At 45.3% G+C, this 27,496-nt stretch overlaps 1 protein-coding gene across 1 annotated transcript in view; it reads right to left on the bottom strand.

Moving 5' to 3' along the window:
• TULP4 (TUB like protein 4) overlaps positions 1-27,496 on the bottom strand; it is a 124,309-nt gene that overhangs the window by 22,897 nt on the left and 73,916 nt on the right. The window contains exons 3-6 of the mRNA XM_090280036.1: positions 24,863-25,024; positions 13,995-14,175; positions 11,436-11,570; positions 6,618-6,784 (exon numbers count right to left, since the gene is read on the bottom strand). Of these exons, the coding sequence (XP_090136162.1) occupies positions 6,618-6,784; positions 11,436-11,570; positions 13,995-14,175; positions 24,863-25,024 (645 nt within the window). The remainder of the gene's footprint in view (positions 1-6,617; positions 6,785-11,435; positions 11,571-13,994; positions 14,176-24,862; positions 25,025-27,496) is intronic.

Genomic DNA, 27,496 nt, shown 5'->3' with positions numbered 1-27,496 from the left:
GGACCGCGGAGCTGGGAGCCCGATCTGGGGTTTCCAGAGCACTTCCAGGGCGGGCCTTCTCGTAAGAGGATCCCACACAGAGGGAAGACTCCATAGAGGGGCCTGTGAATTCAGAGCAAAACTACTCACCGCTGCAAACAGTGCAGACAGCACATACAAAACGTGTAAAACATTTTCTTGGGCATCATCCCCCCCACACATGCGGATCAGTACAGAGGTTCCCTTGGTACCAAAACCGAGATTCATCTTAAAGACACACCGCCACCCCCAACCTCAACCCGAGCCTCCCAAGAGGTTTACAACCCAGAGCTGAAGCAATGAGAACCGTTTCCAGGTCACACAGCCTCATGGATGGGGACTGGCTGCGGGAACACCAGACACTTCCTCCTCTGACTTCCCATCACTCGGAGTCCCTCTGCCTGCCACACCAGTGGTGACAGGACGGGGACCACGAGTACTCATGCTCCAGTCCCCTCCCTCCTTCCCACAGAAACCGCACCTGTGATGTGATTACACGGTTTGGAAGGGTCTTATATAAACTTACCACTAGGATAACTATGTATCTCATGTATTCGCACAAAGGAAGTTAAACCCGGTATACAGACCTTTAAACCAGATAATAACCCTGTTACATTTACATGTATTATCACTACCTAACAAAAATAACGATTGGGTCTTAGAAACTTCCTGAAGTCCAACGGCACCTCGAGTTATATTAATAACCACAAACACTGCCTCATTTAATCCGCTCAGCTTTGCACGCAGGCGCCCGTATCCCCGTCTCGCAGGGGAGCTGAGCCGACAGCGGAGGAGCCTGGCTGCAGACGCGGCGGGAGAGCTGCTTCGCACCCCCTCTGCTCCAGCTGAGGCCCGTCCCACTGCCGCTAGTGTCAGTATACTGACGCAGCCATGTCCCGCTGAACAGTTACACTGTCAGTCACAAATAAAGAAATGAGCCCAGATTCTCCCTTCAGTCTCTCCCCGATCCTTTTGGTCAGGCCATTTTACTCCGAAACAAACCAAACCACGTCTAGAAAGGGCAAACAGATCAGAGGAGAAACAGGCTGCGTGAAGAGCAAGTGGATAATGAGAGGAACGATCCTTTGTGGGGCAGAGGAGTCCATCCACAGGTCCCGTGGGCCCACAAGTGAGAGATGAGCCAAGGGACAACCGCACGCAGCACATCTGGGAGGCGAGGACGGGCTGGGCCGCCCCGCACTGGGCGCGGCACCAGGGAGGAAACCATAGCTCCTCGCAAGGAGGAGTGAGAGGACTGGAAACTGGAACCAGCAGCAAAGAGCCGAATTCTTCGGCCTGGAGAAGTGAACCCTGCCGTCTGCAGCGCAGTCACCGGAACACGCTGTCTCCCAAGCGCAGGGCAGGGAGCGCTCTGGGGCCCAGAACTCACGCACCTGCCCAAGCCGGCGACCGTTTACTCCAGCATGGGGCGAGGGGGAAGGCTGCTCATTTATTCAGTTTTTACAGCACGTCCTCCCTGTACAACAGAAAGGTATAAACTATACGGGTACCTCTGCCATAGTTAAGGTTGTATTAGAAAAATGAGGAAGAATTCACAAGTAGTGAGAGCTGCCCCTCTTGTCTGAAGATTCTGAGGTTTCCCTGATGGGGGGAAATTGGTTGTAATGACAGTTGAGTCCGAGGCTGTGCTTGTATTAACAAGCCATGATCTCAGGATCCTGTTAAGTCCTGCAAGCCTGTAGAAAGTCCTTTCACGTGGGATCTAGCACACAGCATGGTGTTAAGAGTTACAATATGCTATCCTATGTACTCGCAGTTGCTAAGAGGTATCTGAAATTCTCACCACAGAAAAGAAACAGTGATGATGTGATGGGATGTGATGAAGGTGTCGGGAACACAACGGGCAGAAGTCGTGTTGCAATGTGTAATGGTATCAAATTCATGTGTTGTACACCCTAAACACACTTAGTGTTAAGTGTCAATCACATTGCAATTACAAAGCTGGTGGGGGGGAGCGACACGCACACATGTAGGTCCTTCTGTCCCATGTCCTCTGACTTTTGTAGTCTCATTTCTGTTGGTGCTCATTTTCCTGAGCTGTTTACTGGTACTCAGACTACAAAGGCCTGGCTACAAAATGTCCTGTTGTGGAAATTCGAGCAAGACTCTAAGGGCCAGGGACTACCCGTGCTTGCAAACATGGGGTGTGGGACTTGCTACCAGAGCCATGTCTTTACTCAGCACTCTAGTCAACGACTTTTGCCACTGGGTCCTCCAGGACCACGGTCTGTCTGCCCATGGCCCTCGCCCACAGGGCGGGGTCCCCTCCCTAGGACTCCCACCTCCCAGGATCACTGTTGCGTTAGAGAAAGGCACCAAACGTTGACGTCTAGCAAAGCCGGGGGCATCCAGGGGACACACACAGCCGACGCCCACCAGTTACTGCTCTGTTTGCGAAGCCGCTGCGTCCCAAGGAAAAACTCAGGTGTAAATCTGTGGACAATCTCTTTCTCAAATTGCACAAAAGACCCATTTTTAGGAGTGATGGTTAGAACTGTGAAACTGGGAACATTCAAACCCTCATCTGCGTAGGGAAGGTCATGCACTTCATGCATCCACGCCGGAGGCAAGGGCAGCAGCGGGAGCTGCCTTGCAGTGGGTGTTAGTGAGGAATGAAAGCTTCTTCCCTATTTATTTTTGTATATAGTAGTGAGTTGGATGAAGTTCTCTAAAAATTTAAGAGAAATACAAAGTAGGGTATCCTTTCCATATTAAAGTTAAGCTGATCAAGCAAAATTAAAGTCAAAATTAAAGACTTCTGCTTGTGCCCTGACTGTGTGACTGAACGCACACCTTGGCGATCAGGACGATGCTCCAACCAGCTGAGCTACCTGGTCAGGGTCCTCTCTTAATTTTCTACCCAAAGACCTTACATCAATAACTGAACCTTATAAGACAGGTGACCCCTCCCACTTGCCTTTAATGCAAGAAAAAGTTCATAAAACTAAAAGAAAACAACCGATTGACCAACCAACAACTCAGACCCACATTACTGAAGCCAGCGAGTTTCTGTCTGTAGCGCTAACTCTAAAATCTGGGTCAGGTTGTCAGACAGGCGATTATATACAGATGGTCACAGATAACAGCTAATGAGATAAATCACAGGATCTTAAATTTCAACAGGTAGACACGAAAGGAAAATAAATTATAGTACATCTCCTTATAAGAGCTTCAGCCACAGGCATCACTATTATGAGTAAATCAGGAGAATTCATTTTCAAGCTGAGGCTGCTACAAGTTTGTGCTTGGCAACGGCTTTGTACACAATAACCTACAATCTAATTAACTTGGAAATTAATTATCCATTCTAAACTGCATTTCTTTTTTATGAACAGCTCAATAAATTGCCTAACTTCTTTCCTGCTGTAAAAATGCCTCTGCCTTTGGACTTCTTGAATAGCACAGCACAGATAACGTGATTTTAGAATCATTCCAGACAAGAGTAAGTTACTGCTCTATATAATTAATATTGTACTTTACTTTTAATAGCAATGCTATTTAACTTTATATTATTGAGGCATTTTTTTCCAATGATTGAAATGGACCTTCAAATGAAAAAAAAGGAATCAGTAATTTAAAATGCTGAGACACTATGGATATTTTGCCCCAAAGGAAGATGAGCCAAGTCCCTCTCCTATCCCCAAGCCCAGACAGTGTAAATGTAAGACCCATGATACGGTCATGTCCTAGCGGATGAGATCTTTGGCAGGGGTTAAGGCCACCGAGGCCTTACTGCATTCCAGGCACAGCGAAGACCAAAGAACTGAAGAAAACGTGGTCTCTGACTTCAAGAAAATAAAACAAGCAGACAGAAAAGTGTAACACATGCCAGCGGTACTAGGTGCCCCAAGGGTTCACGGAGAAGAAGGGTCGGAATCGCTGGTCAGGTTTACAAAAGAACGCGTCTGATCTGGCGTCAAGGAGGGCGGCTTTTCCCCAGGCTGAGGTGGCAGGAAAGGACGCTCCCTGTGGAGGGAACAGCATGCTGCCCAGCAGGGCGCCCCGAGTCAGACGGCACAGCAGACGTCGGCACTGCAGGGACTGTGTCTCAGCACTGCAGGTCCCCGATGTCCCGATGCACACAGAGCCTCATTAACTCCGAAAGGGCTGGCCGTGTCCGGCCTCTCCTGCTTATCTTCCATGGAGGCTACAGACAGGGAGGGGGGGAGCTCTGAACTGAGCAGGGCCCGCAGCCCACTGGTTCAAACAGCCAACAGGAAGAACTAAAGAAAGCACACGCTGACAACTGTCCTTCCATCAAGGCACCAAACGAGTACTCGCTGAACACCTACTACGTTCCAGGCAGTGCACTGGCAGAAGGGCCAGATGGGAACAAGGGTGCCTCTCCTTCAATCCCACGTCTGCAGGGACTCAGTACCCACGCTTATTTGCCACACACCCTGGCCTCACGCTGATGGCTTCAGCCCGACTCCATTTCAGCTCTTCCCTGGTTTGTTGCCTTCATCACTTAAAACTACCTCACTTCTAAAATAGGGATAGGAATTTGAACTTCTTGTCCAAGCGCAAACTCCCATCCAGTTTCCATCGCTTCCTCTTGAACGTGTTTTATCCTAACTTCACACTTCCCTCTCTCAGGCCATGGATCTACCGACCCAGGTTTCAGAACATTCCTAGCAGTTCCCTAAATCTTCTACTTTCTGTCTTTCTGCCACATTAACCTTTCCAATTGCCAGTTTCAGGCACTCTGTATCACTTCTGCCTCTAGGGACCGCAGGGAGGCACAGCCAGCACTGACCACTTTATAATCACCCTCTCGGGCTTTGCCTGGGACTTACCTTCAGCTTGTTGTCTTGGCTGGTTCCCACGTCATATTCCTGTACACTAGCACTTAGAGCTTACAGCTCAGTGCTGGGCACACAGCAGCCACTCAAAGTATGCTTGCTGTGTACTTGAGGGGACAAATTATGCTATTGCATTGTCAAAAGATACATTTAAATCCTGTAACTCAACAAGAACAAAAGAAACCCCAAATAATCCAACAACAAAAAATTGGCACAAGTCTTGAAGAAGCACAAATGGCCAATAAGCAGATGAAAATGCAAATGAAAAGATGCTCACAAAGCTCTCAGGGAAACACAAATCAAAGCTCCACACCCGTACGGATGGCTACTATAAAACAAACACAGAGCCCTGGCTGGTGTGGCTCAGTGAGCTGGCCACTGTCCTGCAAGGTGAGCAGTCGCCGGGTTCAATTTCTGGTCAGGGCACATGCCTGGGTTGTGGGTTTTGTCCCCAGTTAGGGAGCTTACGAGAGGCAACCAACGATGTTACTCTCTCGCATCAATGTTTCTCTCCCCTTCTTTCTCCCTCCCTTCCCCTCTCTCTAGAACCAATAAAAGAAAAAGATATATTTAAAAAAACCAGAAAATAACAACTGTTGGTGAGAATGTAGAGAAGAGCCGTTGGCACTATTATTGGGAATGAAAAACAGTATGGCAATTTCTCCAAAAATTAGAAATGCAGCTACCATCTGATCCAGAAAGTCTACTGGGCACTTATCCTAAGAACTTAGAGTAGCATTTCAGAGACATACTTGTATTCCCCTGTTCACAGCAGTGTTCACTCTGCTAGCCAAAAGGTGGAAGGAACCATATCTATATATGAAACGACACAGCACTCAGCCTGAAAAAGGAAGGCGATTCTTATACGGGCTGTGATGTGGATGAACCTTGAGGACACTGAGCAAAGCGAAAAGGCAGTCACAAAAGGACATACACTGTATGATTCCAATTCTATGAGTTGTGTAGTCAAATTCACTGAAACAGAACAGTGTAAAGTTTCAGTTCTGTAAGATGACAACGTTCTGGAGGTCAGTCACACCACAATGGGATACATTTAACAGTGCTAAACTGTATACAAAAAATGGTTAAGATAGTAAATTTTATGTTAGGTGTATTTTACTATAATTTTAAAAAGATATATTTAAATAATTAATGCCTGAATCTAATTACAAAACATCCCAACCTGGTATATCTGCCGCTGGTGAGCAGGGTATGGTGAGGACGGGAGTCCCTAGTTTATCATCATCTCCACCGATCACAGAGCTGACTCCAGCAACCCCGCCTCCAGCAACCCCACTGAGAACCTACTAGAACTGACCTAGACAAGACATGAGCGGCCTGAAGGGTTCTGGAACATAACTACAGATAGCAAGGGGCCCACCTTTAAGCTTTTAAACTTCATTGCTTCACAGTAACTTAGCTGCAATATAAAGGTATATTACTGACAGAACGGGCATAAAATTGAAGTGAATAAATGAAGAGTCAGCATTCACTTCTGCATGCTTCTGATTTCCACTGCAGACTGATGACGAACACAAGGTCACTCTGCTTACTGCCCACTCATTTGACTGGGCAATGAAATATTTTGGTTAAAAGGCAAAAATGTCTTTCTTCCTATTTTTCCTGTTTCATATGCCGTGATATAATTCAAGTCAGCAAGGGATTAAACTCTGCCACAGAGCATCGGTCCCAGGGAGCATAACCAACTGACAAGCACCGAATGGGGACTGGGCACACCGACGCAGGTGCCACAGCGCGCCCTGCATGCGTCCTTACCTGCACAAGGGTGTCCAGTGTGAAGGTGTGTTCCCCACGAACATTGTAGAACTTGACCATGGCGCTCTTCAGGAGAGGGCCGCTGGGAAGGTCACCAAGCTGGGTCTGCCGTTCCATACCGGCGACTGCCAGGAGGTCCCCTTGCGTGCACCACTGGGCCACCACCTCTGAAATCACAAAGATGACATAAGACATGGTCAGCCTGAAGACCTGACGCTCTCTGAACTTCCAACCAAGTAATTTCAGAAGACCGGACAGGGACCCTGGGCCAAGGCAACGCTCCAGACCCAGGGAGGCCAGAGCTTGCTTCTCAAACCAGCCGCAGACAGAGCCTAGACACAGAGGTCGCAGAGGGCTGAGCGGAGTAGCTGGAGACAAGCACCAAGTGAAAAAACGCTACAACTTCAGAGAGTGGAAGCATCAATAAAACAAGTTTTCCTCGCTTTTTCTTATAAAAGGAAAAGAGTAAGTCTGAGTACAAACCAGGAAAGGAAAAAGAACTTAGAAGAATCAAATACATAACCTGAAGAACAGATTTTTAAACAGATGAAAGGAGAAGCGGGAGGGTTTGTGCATATGTGCAAGTGGGCTCCAGACCCCTAACTGCCCCCAGGGAAGAGCTCGTGTGATAATGCAACTGCAGGGACCTTCTCCGGGTGGCACCTCAGGAAGACAAGGAAGTCAAAAGGAGAAGCCTAACGGAGAGAATGGAGCCCCCCGCTGTTCAGGGCAGACACATTACAGCAGCCCTGTGGAAATCCAGACAAAGGCACTCCGTCCCCAGAGGCTCCTCAGCTGACCCACTTCAGTTAGTAGGTGAGTCAATACCTGCACCGTTCTTTGTGTTATTTATTCATTTAAATAAGATTCTTCGCAGTTTGTCTTCTCCCAACAGAAAAGTGGCTTGTTGCCCCGCAAGGCTCACCTAGACACGCAATCACACTCAGAGGCTGTTCAGAGACCAGCCCTGAGCACCCCAGGTGCTTCTGTTTAGTAGGGGGACTCTGTCCTACAAGCAAACACTCAGGGACTTCTTTAATGCAATTGGAGGACAGAGTACCCAAATTAAAGAGTCACTATGGTCAAGCTGCTAAATTATTCAATGAAGTAGGTCGAAGCATGAGGAAATGACTCTATTGTTGCTTTAAGGAGCCTGGGAACTTAACCTTCTGGACTGCCCAGTCCTGCATCAATGCCTGGATGCACCTCGGACTGTGGCGTCTCAAGGCCTGAACACACATCAGGCCCTCGCGGGACCATCTGAATGACCTCAGGAAGAAACTGTTCCATTGTCCAGACCATTGGGCATCTGAAGATGACACCTTGGGCCAATCCAGGGGCTAAGAATGCAGGATCGATTCTTTTCAAGAACATACTTTTTCCTATAAGAACCCTCAGCTCTTCTTTCTCTGCTGCAACAGTCTGGCTATTGCCTCGCTGTGTTTCTAGTTTCCAAACCCTAAGACCCTTGAATAAATCGTTGTCACTTATTCCTAGACAAAGCATCCTGACTCTTTCTAAGTGCATTCAACACAGTTATAAAGTTATCCTGAGACACTTAGAGTCTACAAAGGCAAGTCAGTCTTTTAAAAGGACTAAGTTCCATTTCTTGTCCTAACAATTATACCACCACTGGCATCAAGGGACGCAGCGGTGCCTTGGCCCTTTGACAGCATAAACCAGTCCCGCTACACAGCACAGGGACACCGGTCACTGGGGAAATAGGTTCCCTCATAACACCCTGACGTGAAGAATCCACGAGTGGGACTGAGAAAGAACCACCTTGATTTGTTACATTTCAACCCTGGGTACAGGAGGGCTCTGAGGGGCCGGATCTCCAGCACTGGGGTGTAAAATCCTCATAAATTGGAGAATGAAAGAAAAATATCCGTTCCATTTCTGGATGTCACTACAACAAAGAAGAGGCTAGGACACAGAAGCCCAGATGTGGTCCGGACTGAACCTTTGTTGTACCAGAAATGTTGAGAAGCTACGCCAGGAAATATCTGCAAAGCAAACCATCCCCTGGCCCCTATACACACGTAACAGAGGGGTCTGGCCACATCTCTGGGTAGTGGGGGAGAAACCTCCAAGAGCCAAACCCCCCCAGAAAGGAGGGGGCTACAAGAAGTGTCAAAGGAAGCCCGAGCCCTGCTGAGACTGGAGCTGGGGTCTGGCAGGCTGCTGTGCCCTGGAGCAGCTACAAACAAGGCCAAGGCTGGCTGCTGCCTGGCCCCTGCAGCCCAGCAGCCCCTGACACAGGCTGCCTGCAGCCTGCACGGGCTGTGGGGGCCGGACACCCCACCTGGGGCCAGGATGCCTGAGCCTCTGTGGGCGCTGGGGAAACTCCTGCCCCCTTCTGGACAACGGCAGCTGGAAGAGGGGCAAAGACAGGGCAGGGCCGACAAACATGGTGGACGTTGGTCCGGATTGGTTGGGATTTCGACACTCTTACAGTGCGTGGGATTTGGGGGACAAGATTTAAAAGCGTGGGTGCGCAGGTGCTCGCTCTCTTCCTCACCCTGGGTGGGACGGGGTGGGCTGGGGCGGGGCGGGGAATGTCTGTGGGACTGCGCGGGCTGGGCACACGGATGCACAGCCAGGAAGTTCCTCGGCACCAGGAATGCGACAGCCCAGCAGCCTGAGCCCCTGCCACGATCAGCTGTAGTGACCAGGCCGGGTGCCCCAGCCTCGGGGGGGTGGGGCGGGGAGAGAAGCTAAGTGAGGTGATGGCGATGATGCTGGAACCCACCAGTGCTTACCCCAGAGAGGACCAGTCTTAAAGCTGGAGAGACGGAGACCCATTCGTGTAGCTACCTTGGGCATGATGTGAACCTCTGGGCCTGGGCTTGGACTTCTGTCTTTCCGTGAATAAGGGAATTTCTGTGTGCTTTCAGCCCCCCCAAATTGGGTACCCTGTTAATAAAAATTTGTTCCACCAATCCTCATGTTATGTCTGTACATGGCCGCAGGCAACTGGCCAGACCCCAGGCAGCTCAGGACACACACACACACACACGACAGAGTTTGATCGGTGGCAAGGACAAGGGCTGGTCATGGGGACCATGAGCTACTGGGCATTCTAAGTTCTTTTGCACATGACATAATTATGGTGTTGGTGATAAACTAAAGAATATCATAAGTCACCTTTCTTCACTGAAAGTTCTCTGATAATTTTTGATGCAGTAACAGAGAAAGGCTAAGTGGATATGGGACAGGAGATATAATGAAACTCGAGTCAAAAAACTTCATGTCTGAGAGGGCTACGTTGGGTCACCTGCTCACGTCACGTGTGTTCCTGACCTGCTGCTGCAGATCTGGTGGGAATGTGTTGAAAATGCTGCTCCAATACAACCTAGTCTAATAAACAGAGAACAAAATAATACATCCAATGAATAAAAAATAGTTTTCATAGATAGGCAAGTTAGTAAAAAAAAATCAGAAGAATTCACCTATAAAGAATAAAAAGGAATTAAGTAGTAACGGTGTTATTTTTAGCCCCGATCAGATATTTCATATAGAACAAAGTCCAGGATTCCAGAAGTAGAAGCCAGTTCTCACTAAATGAATAAACTTGGTTAAAAGATTTGAAAATAGAATTTGGAAGAAAAAAAGTAGAGTTTAAATTATGAAATATATGGGAGAATTTATAATTTATAATGTCCACCCCTATATTTTAGCTCCATAAAAGAGAGAAAAATTCAGAAAAAGCCCAAGAAATTTAAGTACATCATTATCACAAAAAAATATTTAGCTCCTAATGGGGCCCATTTGTGGTATAAAGAAAGGCTTCGACATGGTTCATGTTCCTAAGGAGTCTATAGGCTAAATAATTCATACACTTAGTTTTGAAACAGCAAAATGGGACACCCAAAGATGGAGCACAACTTGCTTCTAAAAATACTCTAGTTTAAAAATACAATTACTAAGTGCTTGGTGGGGGGCAGGGGCTGGCACAGGTACTCCAGCCAATCAGCGGCCAGTATATGGACTTAGTCCTCCATTTCCCCGTGAGGCCTGAATACCCCACCCCAGCTGGGAGGCAGCAGCTCCCAGTCACGACTCTCTGGTCTGGTGGCCAGTTTTGAATGACAGCAGCGAGCTGAACCGAATGTCCCGGTTTGCCTACACCTTGCGTTCTGGTCAGAGTCGGTGCCCAGCCCATCGAAGACTAGAGGCAGCCCAGGAATTTCTATTTACATCACACCATTCAACCCTGAAAAGAGAATTATTTTTCCAAAAACCTCATCAAGGTCACACCACCAGAAGTACTCTCTAGTGACAAAATCCAGACCACTCCCAACGCCTGTGGACACTGATCTTCCCTTGAGCTAAGGGCACTTCCCAGTGGCTGTCAGGAAGGTGACTGCTGACCTTCATGGCGACGCCTCGGCCCGGTGATGGTGGCGTCTCTGTAAGTCTGCCAAGGTAGCCTTACTGTACAACAATCAGTCTCTTAATAAGCCTTCAGATTACAAGGGCTCCTGTGCAAATGTGTCTCCTGCGCCGTCTGCTGCCTCAAGAACAGCAGGTGCTACGGCCCAACACTCTGCAGACAGTGTCAGCCGGCAGCAAACACACCACACACCGGACAGAGCGCTCGCCGTAGGGAGACAGGAGAGGAGAAGGTGGAGACCGAGGGTCAGCAATCCCTCCTCTAGGCAAGGCTGGGGAACGAAGGGAAACGGCCTTGACCAACATACTCCCTTCAGTCAGAAAGAGTTCACTGCAGGGGACGAGAACAAGCAAGTGCTGGGTGTACGACACCCAGCCTGGAAGGCTGATCCCTGGGCCTGGGGTCACAGGCAGCCTCTGTACCTTTCAGTCCGGAGTGGATGACAGCTGGAGACAAGTCATCATAGTTGTTCATTAAGCTGATGTCCCCCGAGGTGAAGCTGACAGTGAGCAGTGGTTTGATGTTCTGCACTGGGATTGGATACACAGCCGGACCGTCTGCGGGGACAAAAGAACTGCGTGACAAAGGGAACGAGCACCTGACTCCAGGGCCACAAAGCTGCACTCCTGCAGAGGGTCTGGAGAGCTGCCTGATGATGCAGGTGACACTGGACGGGGATGCGACCTGATGAAGCCCCATCCTACGTGCCAAGCTTCCTGGCCCGCGGCGGGTGCTCGTCCAAAACCCTGGGATGTGCGGTGGGGAGGCTGATTAACTTGGGTGCTGATGTGCTGTACGTTTCTAATAGTATGTAAATGTAACTTATTTGAATGTCCCACAACATACAGGGTGGGCAGAAGTATGTTTACAGTTGTGCGTATGGGAAATAGCACATTAGTAACAATCTAAGAATAAACTCAGTTTTGTGTGCTCACAACTGTAAAACTACTTTTGCCCCACCCTGTGTAAGAATGGTGGGAAGAGGGATGAAAATGTTTTCTAATCCTGGTCCAACATACAGAGAAAGGTTGCTTTTCAACACTAAATGTTCTTTCATTGAATGTTACGGGAAACAAACAGGGACTGCAGCCGCTGTGAACTCTTAGTTAAGTTTTTAACATAAGAGCCCCAAAATCTGCGGAGAAGACTAAGGTTAGATGTGGCTCAAAGAATTCTGCCATGTCCGCGGTGCATGTCAGCAAAAGGAAATACTGCTTCATAAATTCAAGGAGTGCTCACTGGCTATTAAGAAAGGAGCCACGATGGACCATATTCTGGATTCTTCCACGTGCTGTTTCAAAAGTTAAAAGTCAGTCCCTCCCATGGGCTAGAATCAGGGATCTCTCAGAAGGCTCTTCAGGCATCACACCTACGTGGAACTCAGCTCTGGCCGCCCCCCAGGTGGGCCCGCCTGACACCTGCCAGCTCAGCCCCGCCCAGCCCGCCAGCAGAGGATCCCTAGTGACTGCTCTCTTCTGCTTCACCGGAAGGTGTTGCAGGTACCTGCCTCTGCGCTCACACTCCCTTGACCCCCCAGGAAAGCGCTGCTCTACCTGAAAGGCAAAGCCCCACCATCTCCAAATCACCCGTTGCTTCTGAGAGAGGAGACTGCTTAGAGCAGGATGAGGCCCTGAGTTCTGCTCTCACGACCTCCTCTGGACTTGCTGTACACTGCTGGCGTCTGGACCTTGTTCCTTACAATAAGGAGCAGGGGTCAGTGAGCCCGCATTTAATCTAGAAAAGCTGTGTTTTAAAGGCGTGCTGAGTCCACTGCTTGGCATCACTGACTTCACCATTGCGAGGCTGAAGGAACGGCCGGCGCTTCGCTCAAGGTTAGGTCCTACCAGCAAAGGGCAGGGTTCCTTCCCAAATGGATCTGTGGTGCTAAAAACACTCTCCCTAAAGACCCACTGCGCCACCAATCAATTTCTTATGTGTGTGTCGTCTTCTAAAATAAATAAAAAGACACACACAAATGTGTACGTATATCCTCTGGGGAGCGTTAACGGGTCATCACGACTGTGACGGGGGAAAAGACAAAGCGAGAGCGCTCCAGGTCCCAGCGGGGGGGTGCTGACAAGCGGTGATTTTCAAAGACTTCCCCAAACCAGCCCTTCATGGGACAAACATGCCCCAACACCACGGGGAGGGGCAGTCATCACCCAGCGCGTGCCTAGGACCGTTAGGGGCACTAAGCACACAGGGTGCGCACAGCTGTCCTGGAGCAGTGTGGCCACTTCTAGCCGGGCAGTTTTCACTTCCACTATTTCATAATTTCATTAAAAAAAGGGGGGGGGGGTGCAGGGCCGGGCAGGCCAGCACTGCGTGCCGACGCGGCTGGTGGTGGCCGCGCCAACTTCCAAGGCCATGCCTCTCACTGCGTCTGTCACACACTTAAGGGTCAAACGCTGCATGGGGTGAGGCTGGAGTCCAAAACCATCCCCACCGAGTCTGAACCAATCTGCGAGAACTCGGATGCCAACTAGGCTGGTTTAATAGCACTGTGAGGCTCACGGGGGCGGCGTGGCGGCGAGGGGGAGGGGAGGGCAGGGCTTTAGCCCAAAATAGAGACAGGGCCGTGGATATCTGCCCAATGCGCTGGCCTCCGTTACAGACAGAAGTAATAACCCTCTTCTCACGCGACTAAAGCTACGGCTTTAACACCGTCTGGGGTGACCGCAACGGCACAGCATGCTTCACCTCCAGCTCTTTAACCTCACCACTCCCCAGGGACTCAGAAAGGGTCACGAAGTCTCCTTTTCTGTCCAGGAAAACCTAGGCCCATGGCGCTTCACCAGGCTGAGCAGGGCCGGTGAGAACGGGGATGGCAGAGAGAGGACAGGCAGGCCGAGAGCAGAGGCCAGCAGACTGGCCCTGCGTTCCGGCCAAGAGTTCTTCCGCGCACGTTCGGGCGTTGTGCCCACGGCGCGCCAGCACCCCACCTCGTCCCGCGGGGCCAGCGCCCTCGCGCAGCGCGCTACCTTGGGGCGGGGCGTAGTCGTCCGAGTCCGTGTCGCTCTCGCTGCTGTCCTCCACCAGGAAGGCGGGGCAGTTCCAGGACATGCTCAGGATGCCGTCGGACTCGTGCAGCAGGACGTGCGCCAGCATCCTGCCGTGGCAGTCCATGACGATCACCTGCCCGTCGGCCGTGCCGAAGAGCACCTGCAAGGCAGACCAGCACCGCTGACGGTCGGGCCCGGAGGGCGCGCCTCCGCCTCCCGCAAACCTCAGCGCCTGGCTTGCTTAGGAGGCAAACTGTTCAGGCTAAAAACACAGAGCAGTTAAGTAACTGAGTGATAAACAAAGCATTAGGTAGTGAAAATCTGCTGGCTGTCACTGCAAGGATTTTAGTCCTCTAACCCTGAAATGTGACTAGCAGCACTATAAATGTACTCGTCATGCGGTGTGGACATTATCAAGTAGTAATACCAGCAAAATCTCAGTCTCACATTTTGTGAGTTGTTTTGTTTTCTTGAGGGGAAGGAGGAGAGTTAGGAAGAGGATAATATTTATTTATTTTTCTGGAAAATAAAGCAGCAGCAGAGGTTCATTGCTAAGAATTTCTCAAATTTAGAAGACAAAACTTAGGTCTACAGTATTCCCTCACTTACCCCAGGTTTTATGTTCTAGACCCCCCCACCCCCGCGACAGGTGAAAATCTGCGAAGTAGGAACCTTACCTTTTAGTATTTATATATATTTTAAGGCTTTATAAACCCCACACACTTATAAACTGTTCCCAGTACCTTATTAACCTTTCCCAGTCCTTTAATAACCTTTACATGCTTTTATAAACACTACTTATGCTCTTAAACATATTCTACACTCTTAAACCTACATACCTTTAACAACATACATATACAGTACCGCAAAATCCTGCGATATAGCGAGAAATCTGCAATAAATAATGAAATATAATAGTTTTAAAAATCCCGCGACACAGTGAGGCCGCGATAAGTAAATCGCAATATAGAGAGGGACTGCTGTATGTTTAACCCAAGAGAAAATACATTTACATTTGGTTATGTAAGCATGATATCTAACCATATTTGCAAAAGACAATGCTCCTGAAATGGTTTGTCTAATGTTCTATTTCACTGTGAATAAGAATGATATTAATGTATTAATAGTTAATGCTACAATGTATTAACAGCATTAATACCTTCATTAAGCGCTGCCTTTGCTAAACACTGTACTAAGAGCTTTACCTTATCACCCGGAAGTACTAGCAATGCTGGCATGAAGCTCCCAGGGGGGTGCTGAGGCTGGCCCTAGGGGACTGCCCTCAGGGCCTCAGGGCCCCAGGGCTGGTCCTGCTAGGGGATGGGACAGGCACATGGCAGAGCAGGCAGGGCCGAGGAAGGCGGGTGGGGGCTACCACTTCCATCTGGGCAGCACAAGAGCATCTTCCGGTGGCTGGGAGCTCCCTCACCATGGGTGCCACCCAGCTGGATGTCCCCGCGGGGAATCCTGGGGCTGGCAAGCAGGACCGCCACAGGGAGTACGCCGCTACCACCTGCTGCTCCATGCGGTGGGCCCTTGCGGTCTGCAACTCTCTCTTTTTTGCATCTAATGAGGTCTGTCTACCCCTGAGCAGCCCTCTGTGACAACCAAGCCAACTATTTCTGTTCTACACACGCTAGAACAACCTGAGAGGGGCCACGCTGACAAAGCTAAGTGGTCAGGCAGGGCCCTGACTAGAAAGAGCAGAGTTTCCGGCTTTTCCCATCCTTGCTTCTCTCTGCTTTTAAAGTTAGGACACAACCACAGCTCCCTTGGGAAGATAATACAGAAGGAAGTTTGAGAGAAGGAAAAACCTGTGCTAACAGTCTAGTTGTCAGGCAATGATGGAGGGAGTTACTCTGTTTTGGAACAAGTATGTCACAGATAACTGAAGAATACAAATTTAACATGAAATTAGATTTTTAAAAATCTCCTCTACGACAAGTTCTTTTCATGCGTAATCACTTCCAACGAGATAAGGCTTCCTTGTACGTGATTACATACGTGTACATACAATCCAGCCTTTTTAGGCTGGCTGATGCGTGGATGAACCTTGGGGACATTAAGCTAAATGCAACAATCCAGTCCCTGAAGGCCAGATCCTGCATGATCTCGCTTACGTGAGGAACCTAAAATCAGCATATTCATGGAAGCAGAGAATGGAAGGGTGCTTGCTCTGGGTCGGAGGGAGGGAAACAGGGAGCGGCTGTTCAATGGGTCTGAAGTTTCAGCTACACAGGTGATTACGTGGAGAGCTCTGCCGCTCAGCATGGTGCCTGGGGTGACCAGCACTGTGCCGTACACCTGAAACTTTGTTAAGAGTGTAGATCTCAGGTTAAGTGTTCTTACCACAATAAAACAATGTAATATGTTAGGGGTCTAAATTCTTTTTAAGTCAGTTTCTTGTGAATTTAGCGTCATATCTTCTTCATATGCCTTTATTAATGCCACAGCATGATAATGGCTTTGGTGACAACGCAGAACCCCTGCATGTACACAGTCTATCCAGACGGCTGAGCTTACTAGGGCAGCGTGTCTAAACCATGAATGCATCCTGCTCTGACAACCCTACCCTTGGCACTGAAATGCATCTTTGTGTCACACTGGAGGGAGGTGACATGTGTGTTACTACCAGTGACCCACTACATTCTAGGCAGCCCGTACTGAGCGCTCTTCTTGACTAGGCCTCAACTTTGGCCTGGAAAACCACTGCGATAGATTCTCACCACAAATGATTTCTCTCACACACACACACACACATGCGCGCGCGCGCGCGCTTGAACAAACACTAGCACAGTTCCGTCCACCCAAGGCTGTGTTGCTAGGGATGACAACTCGAGCCTGGTTATGTTCTCACCTGGAACAGCTCGAGGCGGCCAAAAGAACTGACTGTTTGTTTCGGACAACACCTGACAGTAGGCGCCCCCATCTTCCAGTCTCTGTGGGAAGGTAGGTCCCTAACTTGGCCAAGCACCAGTGAGCAATCCCAGGTGGCCTAATCACACTGGCGTGCTCCGCCTCCTGCGTTTTGTGAATTTCCACTTTGCCAACTCTGCTGGAATCCCTTCCTGCCTCCCAAGTCCTACTCCCTTGTTCTCCCTTTAAAATGCCCGACCACCTCTGCAGAGGTGGAAGTTGAGTTCAGTTCATGCTCAGGTCTCTTCCCTTTTGTAGTAGTTACTACTGGTTCGAACCTGTCCTTGCCTCTGACCAGAGTCGGGATTGCTCACTTTTGACACCAGTCACAGCCACCATCGGGTCTCTTCCGTTGCTGTGTACCCGGACAGCTAGTGGCGGGTCGGAAGCCTTTTACTCTCCTTGGACCAGGGAATTTTTCCTGTTAGCCTTTTGTTGAAGACACTCATTAGTAGCCACAGGAAAAAATTACTATTTTCATATACTGAGAAATACATATTCCCTATTTTGCTTATGTTGATGAACATTTGGGTTATCTCCACATCTTGGCCATTGTGGATGCTGCTGCAATGAATATAGTGTGTAAGCATCTCTCCAAGACCCTACTTTCCATTCCATTGCACAAGTACTCACAAGTAGGATTTCTGGATCATATGGTAATTCTACTTTTAATTTTTTGAAGAAACGCCATACTGTTTTCCATAATGGCTGCAACAGTTTACATTCCCATCAACAGTGTACAAGGGTTCCAATTTCTCCTCTTTCTCACCAACGCTTATCTTTTGGGTTTTTTTGGTAACAGCCATCCTCACAGGTTTGAGGTAATATCTGTTTCTGATTTTGATATGCATTTGCCCAGTGATTAGCGATGAGCATCTTTCACATATTTGTTAATTACTAGCATGTATTCTTCAGAGAAATGTCTATTCCAATCCTTTGCCCATTTTTAAAACTCGTTATTTGGTGTTTTGTTTTTTAAGTTGTGACTATCATCATCTCTACTTTATTTATTTATTTTAGAGAGAGGGGAAGGGAGGGAGAAAGAGAAGGAGAGAAACATCACTCTGAGAGAGAAACAGCTGCCCTCTGTATGCACCCCGTCTGGAGACTGAACCCCTAACCCAGGCATGTGCCCTGACTGGGAACGGAACCAGCAACCTCTCGCCTTGCAGGACGATGCCCGACCAACTGAGCCACACTGGTCAGAGCTTGTTTTATTTTTTGGCATTGAGTTGAAGGAGTCCCTATATATTTTGGATATTAACCACTTTTCAGAACTGTTTTCTACTCCTTGCAAGAACTTTTAGTTTGGTGCAGTCCTCCTTGTCTCATTTTGCTGTCGCTGCCTAGCTTTTGGTGTCACACCCAAGAAATCACGGCCGAGAACAATGTCATCGTATTTCCCCCAGTGGGCTTTTCTCGGAGTTTTACAGTGTCAATGTCTTTTTTAATATGATGTAAGACAAGGCTCCAACTTCATTTTTTTCCATGATCCTATCGAGTTTTCCCAGCACCATCTGTTAGAAACTCCCCTTTCCTACTGTGTATTCTGGGCACCCTTGCTGAAGATCAGCTGCCTGTACACGCATGGGTTAATTTCACGGTTCTCTGCACTGTCCTACAGGTGCCTAAGTCTGTGTCTACGCCAATGTCAGACTTTTATTTCGTGCGGCTCTGTGTATTTTGAAATCGGGATGTGTGATTCCTCCAACTTTGTTCTTCTTTCTCAAGATTGTTTTGGCTATTCTTAATCCTTTGTTTCATTTACATTTTAGGATTTTACTTATGTAAAAGATACTATTTGGATTTTATATGGATTGCACTGAATCCATAGATCACTCTAAGTCGTATGAACATTTCAACAATTTAAATCTTCCAATCCATTAACATAAGACGTCTTCCCATTTATTTGTGTCTTCTTTAATTTCTTTCATCAATATCTTGTAGTTTCCAGTGTACAAGTCTTTTCCCTCCTTGGTTAAGTTTATTCTTAAGTATTTTATTGTTTTTGATGTTACTATAAATAGGATTTTTTAAAAAAGAATTTATTTGTTTGTTTATTTACTTATTTTCAGAGAGAGGGGAAAGGAGAAAGAGGGAGAGAAACATCACTGTGTGGTTGCCTCTCACTCGCGCCCCCAACTGGGGACCTGACTTGCAACCTAGTCACGTGCCCTGACTGGGAATCGAACCAGTGACACTTGGTTCTTAGGCCAACGCTCAGTCCACTGAGTCACACCAGCCAGGTAAATAGGATTTTCTTAATTTCCTTTTCAGATAGTTCATTGCTAGTGTATACAAATGCAACTAATATTTATGTATTGATTTTGTATCCTGCAACTTTACTGAATTCATTTATTCTAACAGAGATTGTGTGTATGTATGTATGTGTGTGTGTGTCTTTAGGATTTTCTACACATAAGATCATGTCTTTTGCAAACAGGGATAGTTTTTCCTCTTCCTTTCCTATTTCTAGATACCTTTTCTTTCTTTCTCTTGCCTAACTGCTCTGGCTAAGACTTCCAGTGCTATGGTGACTAGAAGTGGAGAGAGCGAGAGCGGGCATCTGAGGAAAAGATTTCAGTTTGTCACCGTTGAGCATGATATTAGCTGTGGAATTTTCATATATGACTATTATTATGCTGATAATTATCTTCTTTCTATCCCTAGTTTGCTGAGTCTATTTTTTAAATTATGAAAGGGTTTCAAATTCTGTCGAATGCATTTTCTGCATCTATTAAGATGACCTAGTGGTTCTTATGTTACATCCTTTTAATGCAGCACCAAACAGTTCATTTGCACACACTGCATGTCCTTGTGTCCCAAGGGTAGAATCCACTTGGTTATTGTGTAGGATTCTTTTAATGTGCAGCTGAGTTCAGTTTGCTAGTATTTTGTTGAGGATTTTTGCATGTGTATTCATCAGAAACATCGGTGATTTTCTTCTTATAGTGTCTTTGCCTGGCTTTGGTATCAGGGTGATGTTGGCTTCATAAAATGAATTTGGAAGTATTCCTTTCTCTTTGAGTTTTTGGAAGAGATTGAGAAGAAATGGTGTTAATTCTTCTGTAAAGGTTTGGCAGAAGTCCCCAGTGAAGTCATCTGGTCCCGGCGTTTTCTTTCCTGGGAGGTTTTTGATTACTAATTCAATCTCCTTACTAATTATAGGTCTGTGCAGATTTTCTATTTCTTCATAATTCAGTTTTGGTAGATTCTTCACTAGGAATTTATCTGTTTCATCTAGTTTATCTGATTTGTTAGCATATAATTGTTCACAGAAGTTTCTAATGATGCTATTTCTGTGACATCAGTTATTATGTCTCCTCTTTCATTTCTGATTTTTTCATTTGAGTCATCTCTTTTTTAGTCTATAAAGATTTTTCAATTTTGTTGCTCTTTCAAAAAACCCAATTCTTAAAGTTTTGTTGATTTTTTCTAATGTTTTTCTATTTTTCCATTTCACTTATTTGTGCTCCAATTGTTGTTTCCTTCCTTCTGCTAACAATGGGCTAAGTTTGTGCTTATTTTCCTAGTTCCTTTATGTGTCAAGTTGGATTGTTTGAAATCTTTTTTTAAAACCTATATTGTAGATGTTTATTGCTATAAACTTCCCCCTTAGTGCTGCTTTTGCAAAACTTATACTCCATAAATTTTATGTTGTGCTTTCATTTTATCTCAAAGCTTTTTTTAATTTCCCTTTTGACTTCTTCTTTAATCCTTTGGTTAATCAACAATTTTAAATTTCCACATATTTGTGAATTTTCCTGAATTCCATCTGTTAACCATTTAGTTTCAATCCATTTTGATCAAAAAATGTACCTGATATGATTTCAGTCTTCTTAAATTTATTAATACTTGTTTTGTGAACCAACACATGATCCATCCTGGAGACTGTTCCTTGTGCACTTGAGAAGAGTATATATAAATATTCTGCTTCTGTACAATGTGTTTATTAGGTCCATTTGGTTTATACTGTTGTAAAAGTCTATTATTTCTTTATGGATTTTCTGTCAAAATGTTCTATCCATTATTTAAAAGGGGGTACTGAAGTCTCCTAGCATTAATGTATTTCTCCTTTCAGTTCTGTCAGTGTTTGCTTCATATATTTAGTGTTTTATATATCCAGATGCTCTAATGTTACATGCATATGTATTTATAATTGTTACATCTTCCTGATGAATTGATCCTTTTTCTATTATATATTGTCTTTCTTTGTCTCCTATGGCAATTTTTGACTGTAAGTCTATTTTGTCTGCTATAAATATAGTCACCCTTGTTTTCTTTTGGCTACTGTTTGCATAAATATCTTTTCCATCCTTTAACTTTCAGCCTATATATGATCTTAAATCTAAGTGAGTCTTCTGTAGGCAGCATACAGCTGGATCTTGGTTTTTATTGTGTGTTTGTTTTTTGTTTTAAATCCATTCGGCTACTCCGTGTATTCTGATCGAGGAGTTTAATTTATTTACATGTGAAGTAATTATTGGAAGGAAAGGACTTACTATTGATTTTTGGTCATTGTTTTCTGTGAGTCCCATAGTTTTTTGGTCCATCTTCTCCTCTCTTGCTGTTCCCTTTGTGTTCCAATGGTTTTTTCTGTACTCATGCTTTGATTCCGTCCCCTTTTGTGTATCTTCTATAGGTGTTTATGGGTGGTTACCACAGGGCTGCCATAAAACAACTTAAGAGTTCTCATATTTGGGAATTTTTCAACATTATTTCTTTGAATAAGCTTTCTGTCACTTTCTCTCTTCTCCTCCTGGGGCTCCCAAATGCAGATATTGGTCCAGCAGATGGTGTCCCCACAGGTTCCATAGCTTTCTCCACTCTTGTCTCCCTTCTTGTCCTTTTCACTCCCCTGACTGGACATGCCAATGACGTGTTTTTATGTTCACTGATCTTTCTTTTGCTTGATCTAATCTGGTGCTGAAACCATTTGTGAATTTTCCATTTCGGTTATTATGTTCTTCAGCTCCATAATTTCTAATTTTGAAAAAATGTTTCTCTGTGTTGTGTTGAAATTCTCACTTTGTTCATGCATTTTTCTTCTGACCTCATTAAGCACCCTTAATTTCTACTCTGAATTCTCTTGTCAGTCTCTAGAGATTTATCTTATACCTTTGTTTGGGACATAGTTCCCTATTTCTTTTTCTTTTTAAAAATATTTTATTTATTTTTAAAGAGAGGGGAAGGGAAGGAGAAAGAGAAGGAGAGAAACATCAGGGTGTGGTTGCCTCTCACACACCCCAACTGGGGCCCTGGCCTGCAACCCAGGCAGGTGCCCTGACTGGGAATCGAACCAGCAACCCTTTGGTTCGCAGGCTGGTGCTCAATCCATTGAGTCTCACTGGCCAGGGCAATTCTCTATTTCTTCATTCTCCTTGACTCTCTGTCTCCATATTCTCTTTTCATTAATACTTTTCAAAACAAGAAACAGAGATGAAAGAGTGACAGAGATTAAAAAAAAAAAAAGGAACATTATTTCTCTGTGTCTCAGTTCAAACATGACCAACAGAGAGTATCCCAGACCTCTCTGCTCTGTGTTAAGTTCTTCCAAGGATCCTCATTGCTTCAGTGGCCTGCAGTCTTTTTATAAAGACAGTGAGCACTTTCCTTGAACAACTCTTAGCTGTCAGCCCTAAGTGTAGAACCAGGGAAGGCAGTCACTGGGACGGGGGCTGTGGCCAGGAGCCCAAGCACCGGCCAAAGCCACTGTCGCATGTCGCCCATGGGTCCGAGGAGCCAAGTCCCAGCACCTGGCTTGGAAGCTGTAGCCCATCTCCCCCGCTACACCCACGACCCCATGCGGCCTGGTGCCTCAGCAACTTTCCCAGGACGCAGCACAGAACGCTGCAGTCTGTCTCCTCAACAGGCCCGTTGTACCTCAAAGGCAGGCGCCAAGTTTTATTCACTGGGTCCCCAGCATCTCTGGGCCTGACGCCTGCCACACTTCAGGTGTGCTGTCTGCTGGGGACACTGGGTGGCACAGCTCATCAGGGGGACTGTGACAGGAGCCTCACAGGTTCCATCACTCTAGGCAAGGGCAGAATGTGAGGGTGAGACTTCCACTTATCTGTTGTAAAGTGATCTCACTGCTGTTCCCCCTTTTGATCATTACAAAAGCCCTGGGAATCAGACAGGAAGTAATTCACACCCCTCCTCACAGAGGAGGAAACTCAGGGGGAGGGTAAGTGCCCAGGCAAGGTCACGTAATGGACTGTGCATGCTTCCCTTTCAGGGACTCTAGGGACAGTAAAAACCTACAAAACAAAATGTCATAATATGTAAATCTAAATGCTTCCTATGGATACATATATATGGTACTGGATAATTAGGAGCTTTTTGGCGAGAGAAGAAATGTAGAACTGAGAAAATCTTTCTATAACTCTCACAAAACGAAGTTTGAGAAGAAAGAAAAAATACTGTCCATTTTATTTTAAAAAATGGAAACATGAAACATACAGTAAATACATAAAAGCAATTCAGTAAAAAAAAAAAGTGGCTCAAAATTAAAGTTATGGTTCCATATTACACTGCTTGCTTTTATTGATATTATACTACAACTTCTGGTATAAGATTTTTCAGCATTTTACGGATTCTGCTGTACTTGGAAAAGACAAATTTTATATTTACAAAGGTTATAACTAGTAAACACTATATTTGAAAATCAATTATCAATATATAATTTTATTAGGTTATTATATATTGTTTTATCATGAAGGTAGAACAGGCACTACAGAAAACTTTGAAGTTAGGTTTTAAAAAATGACCCAGAGCCCTGGCTGGTGTGGCTCAGTGGATTGAGCGTTGGCCTGCGAGCCAAGTGTCGCTGGTTCGATTCCCAGTCAGGGCACGTGACTGGGTTGCACATCAGGTCCCCAGTTGGGGGTGCAAGTGAGAGGCAACCATACAGTGATGTTTCTCTCCCTCTCTTTCTCCTTTCCCCTCTCTCTAAAAATAAATAAACAAACAAACAAATGCATTATTATTAAAAAAAAAAAATGACCCGGAGGCTCATCACCATAAAATCACAAGCTGCTCATGGCATTTGCATTCACCTCCTTCCAGTTTCTCTTGGGTATTTCTGTGGGAATCATACCACATATAATGCTTTGAATTCTGACTTTTTCCTTTAACATTATATCATTGAGCTCTTCCAGATTATTACACCATCTTTTTAACTGCAAGCTATAACTTATGGAGCTCCTGTGTCATACTTTAGTGTTTACTCAACCATCCTATTTTTAGACAAGTAGGCCGTTGCCAAATTTTTACTATCATAAAGAATGCTTTAAGGAAGACCTGTTATTTTCTTCCCTTTGTTTCTTTTAGACAAATTCCTAAAGTATATTATCAGGTCAAAGTGGATGATAACTTTATACCAAAAGGCTTCCTCAAATGTCTAAATACACATTGTTACTAGCAATGAATGAGAATGCTTATTTGATTGTATTCTTATCAATAATCAGTAAAACATATGTATCACGTTAATTACTTTTGCTAGTAATTAAAACTATATCCTCACTAGGCTACTTTGCATTTTTTTCCCTGAGAATACTTTTCCACATTAATTACTAATTAAACTTGTTTTGTAAATTATTATTTATGTCCATTATCCATTTACCAATTGGCCATGTATATAGATTTAAAACTAAATTTGTATCAACATTTTCTCTAATTACAATGTTAACCCAATATTTACCATGTTGGTGGGAAATACTATTTCTCCAATCTATGGTTCATTTCTCACTTTTGTTTTTAACACTCACCTGGACACTGTCACTGTCCTTTGCCCCTCTGTCATTCTTTAAGAGGCTTTGGAGCCAACGCCTCTACCGCCACCCCTTCTCCCTGATGTGATAAACCTTAACTCACTTCCTCCTCAGCCCTCCTGGCTTTACCACCACACGCCCATATTCAGGAGGCGTTACCTGTTGGTCATCAGGAGTCCATATGCCACAGGTGATTTGACTCTCCAGGTTGATCTCAGATGACCAGTGTCTTTGACCACTGACAGAACCGACCAGGACAAAGCCATCTCGGTATGAAATAAGTGCCTGAGTCCCATCATGGCTCCACGTGAAGTCACTCACCTTTGAGAAACACAAAGACAAACGTGGTCAATCTGTAATCTTAAAGGGAAAGCACTTTGCTCAAAGACTAGATATAGTCCTTAACGTAGCCTTTGGCTAAGATCAAGATGGCTTTAAAGGGAACAATATGAATGTATATGATACGTGGGTATTAAACATTATATAATGTAAAACACATCATCTGGAAAGTATGTGTCAGTGTGGTGCTAAGTGCTTCACACACATTAATAAACCTCGTAAAGCCCACCTGTGGGAGGTATTGTCATGCCCATTTTACAGAGAAAACAGGCACATGGGACAGCCAAAACGAGCAAGACCTTTCATAGCCAGATGATGGTTTCATTTCTCTTGAGTAAATGCTTAGGAGTAGACTTCACTGCTGGTTGACATGTTAAGCGTATGTTTAACTGCATAGGAAACCACCAACTGTTCTCCAAAGTGGTCATACCACTTTGTACCCCCATCAGCAGTACCAACACTTGGGGCTGTCAGTTTCTTTATTTTAGCTATCCTAGTAGCTGTGTAGCGGTATGACATGTGTTTTCATGTGCATTTCAGCAATGACTAGTATGTTGAGCATAATTCCATGTGCTTAGTGATCATCTGTACATCATCTTTTGGGACAAGTCTATTCAAATCCCTTGTCATATACATCTATTTATATTTATGCATTCATATCACCTCTTCATATACGAGGTCTGTCTGGAAAAAGTCCAGCCATTGTTAACATAACAAGAATGGTTTACACTACATTGATGTGACCTGGCAGCCAAGGAGAGGGGACTGGAATGTGTACATGCATGAACAATGACTTCGCTGTGCTAGTCAGTGGGGGTGGTAGACATTGTTGAGTGAGCATGTGTACTGTGTGGCCGTCACATTCAAAATGACTGAGCCAGTAGAGCAACGAATCTGTGTCAGATTTTGCACTAAGCTTGAACATTCCTCCATGGAAACTGGATGACTCAGAGGCCACAGCTATGGGCAGCTGGTGATTGGCAGCTTCGTCACGACAATGCGCCCACTTATGCATCATGTCTCATGCGGAGTTTTTTTGTAAAACATCAAATCACCCAGGTGACTCAACACCCCCCCCCCTCAGATTTGACATCCTGCAACTTCTGGCTTTTACCAAACTAAAATCACTTTTGAAAGGAAAGAGATTTCAGACCATCACTGAGATTCAGGAAAATATGATGGGGCAGCTGATGGCAACTGGGAGAACTGTGTGAGGTCCCAAGGTGCCTGCTTTGAAGGGGACTGAGGCGTCACTGTCCTATGTACCATATCTTGTATCTTCTTCAATAAATGTCTATATTTTTCATAATACATGGATGGATACTTCCTGGACAGACCTCGTATGTCAAGAAGTTGGACTTCTTATTGTGTTTTAAAAATTCTAAGTACAATCCTTTATCAGAAATGTGTACTGCAAATAATTTCTCCCACTGTGTGGTTTGCGTTTTCAATTTCTTAGTGGTATCTTTCAAAGAACAGAAGTCCAATATCAATGTTTTTCTTTTCCAGCTCATGCTTTTTGTGACTAATCAAGGAACTTTCACCTAACCCAGGGTTACAAACCCAAGGTTTCCAGAAGTTTAACTTTTACATTTATATATATATATAACTTCCTTAGGGTTAATTTTTATGAAGGGTATGAGGTAAGAATCAAGGTTCTTTTTTAAAACAATACAGCCGGGGTCTGCAACCCATAAGGAACCTGTGCAAGCAAAGGTAGCCTGAGCTCCGCCTCCCATCTGTCCCCCGTCCCCACTCCCCTGCCTTCAAGGAAACCGTCCCTGGTGCCCAAAAGGTTGGGCACCGCTGCAATACAGATATTCAGTTGTTCCAGCACATCTGTCAAAGACTATTCTTTCCCACTGTTGAACTACCTGGCATTTTAAAATTACTTTGGCCACCTTGTCACCTAGTTTATCTATAGTCATGATCAGCTTTTCATTCATACAATTGTTTAGGTTTTCTCTTTCTTAATCAGTGTTGCCAGCAGTTTGTCTTTTTTTGAAACTTGTTTCCAAAGAACAAATTTTGTATTTGTTGATCTCTACTGTATCATTTTCTTCCTATTGCATTAATTTCCACTTAAAAAAATAATCTGTTTTCATGGGATGTACTGTTGTTCATTTGGTAACTTTGTAAAGAAGGTAGATAACTATCTGATTAATGATCCTTACATTATATTAGAAGAATATGTTTTTTCTTTCTAATACAACTAAAGATATACAATTCTCTCATATCACCATTTTAACCATCTCTCACACATTTTGCTATGTGATCTCAACATCATTCAGGGCTAGGATTTTATAACTTTCCATTAAGTTTATTATTCAAACCATGGGCTATTTAACAATGTGTTTTAAAATTATCAAATATAGAAGAATTTCTTAAATTTACCTTTTTGTTATTAACTTTTAACCTAGCTGCACTGTGTTCAGAAATCATGGTCTATAATCA

The sequence above is a fragment of the Furipterus horrens genome, unplaced genomic scaffold (genome assembly GCF_987537825.1).
Source record: "Furipterus horrens unplaced genomic scaffold, mFurHor1.1.pri manual_scaffold_6, whole genome shotgun sequence".
NCBI lineage: Eukaryota > Metazoa > Chordata > Mammalia > Chiroptera > Furipteridae > Furipterus > Furipterus horrens.
The sequence above is the reverse complement of the archived record's forward strand: the minus strand, read 5'-3'. Positions and strand labels throughout refer to the sequence as shown.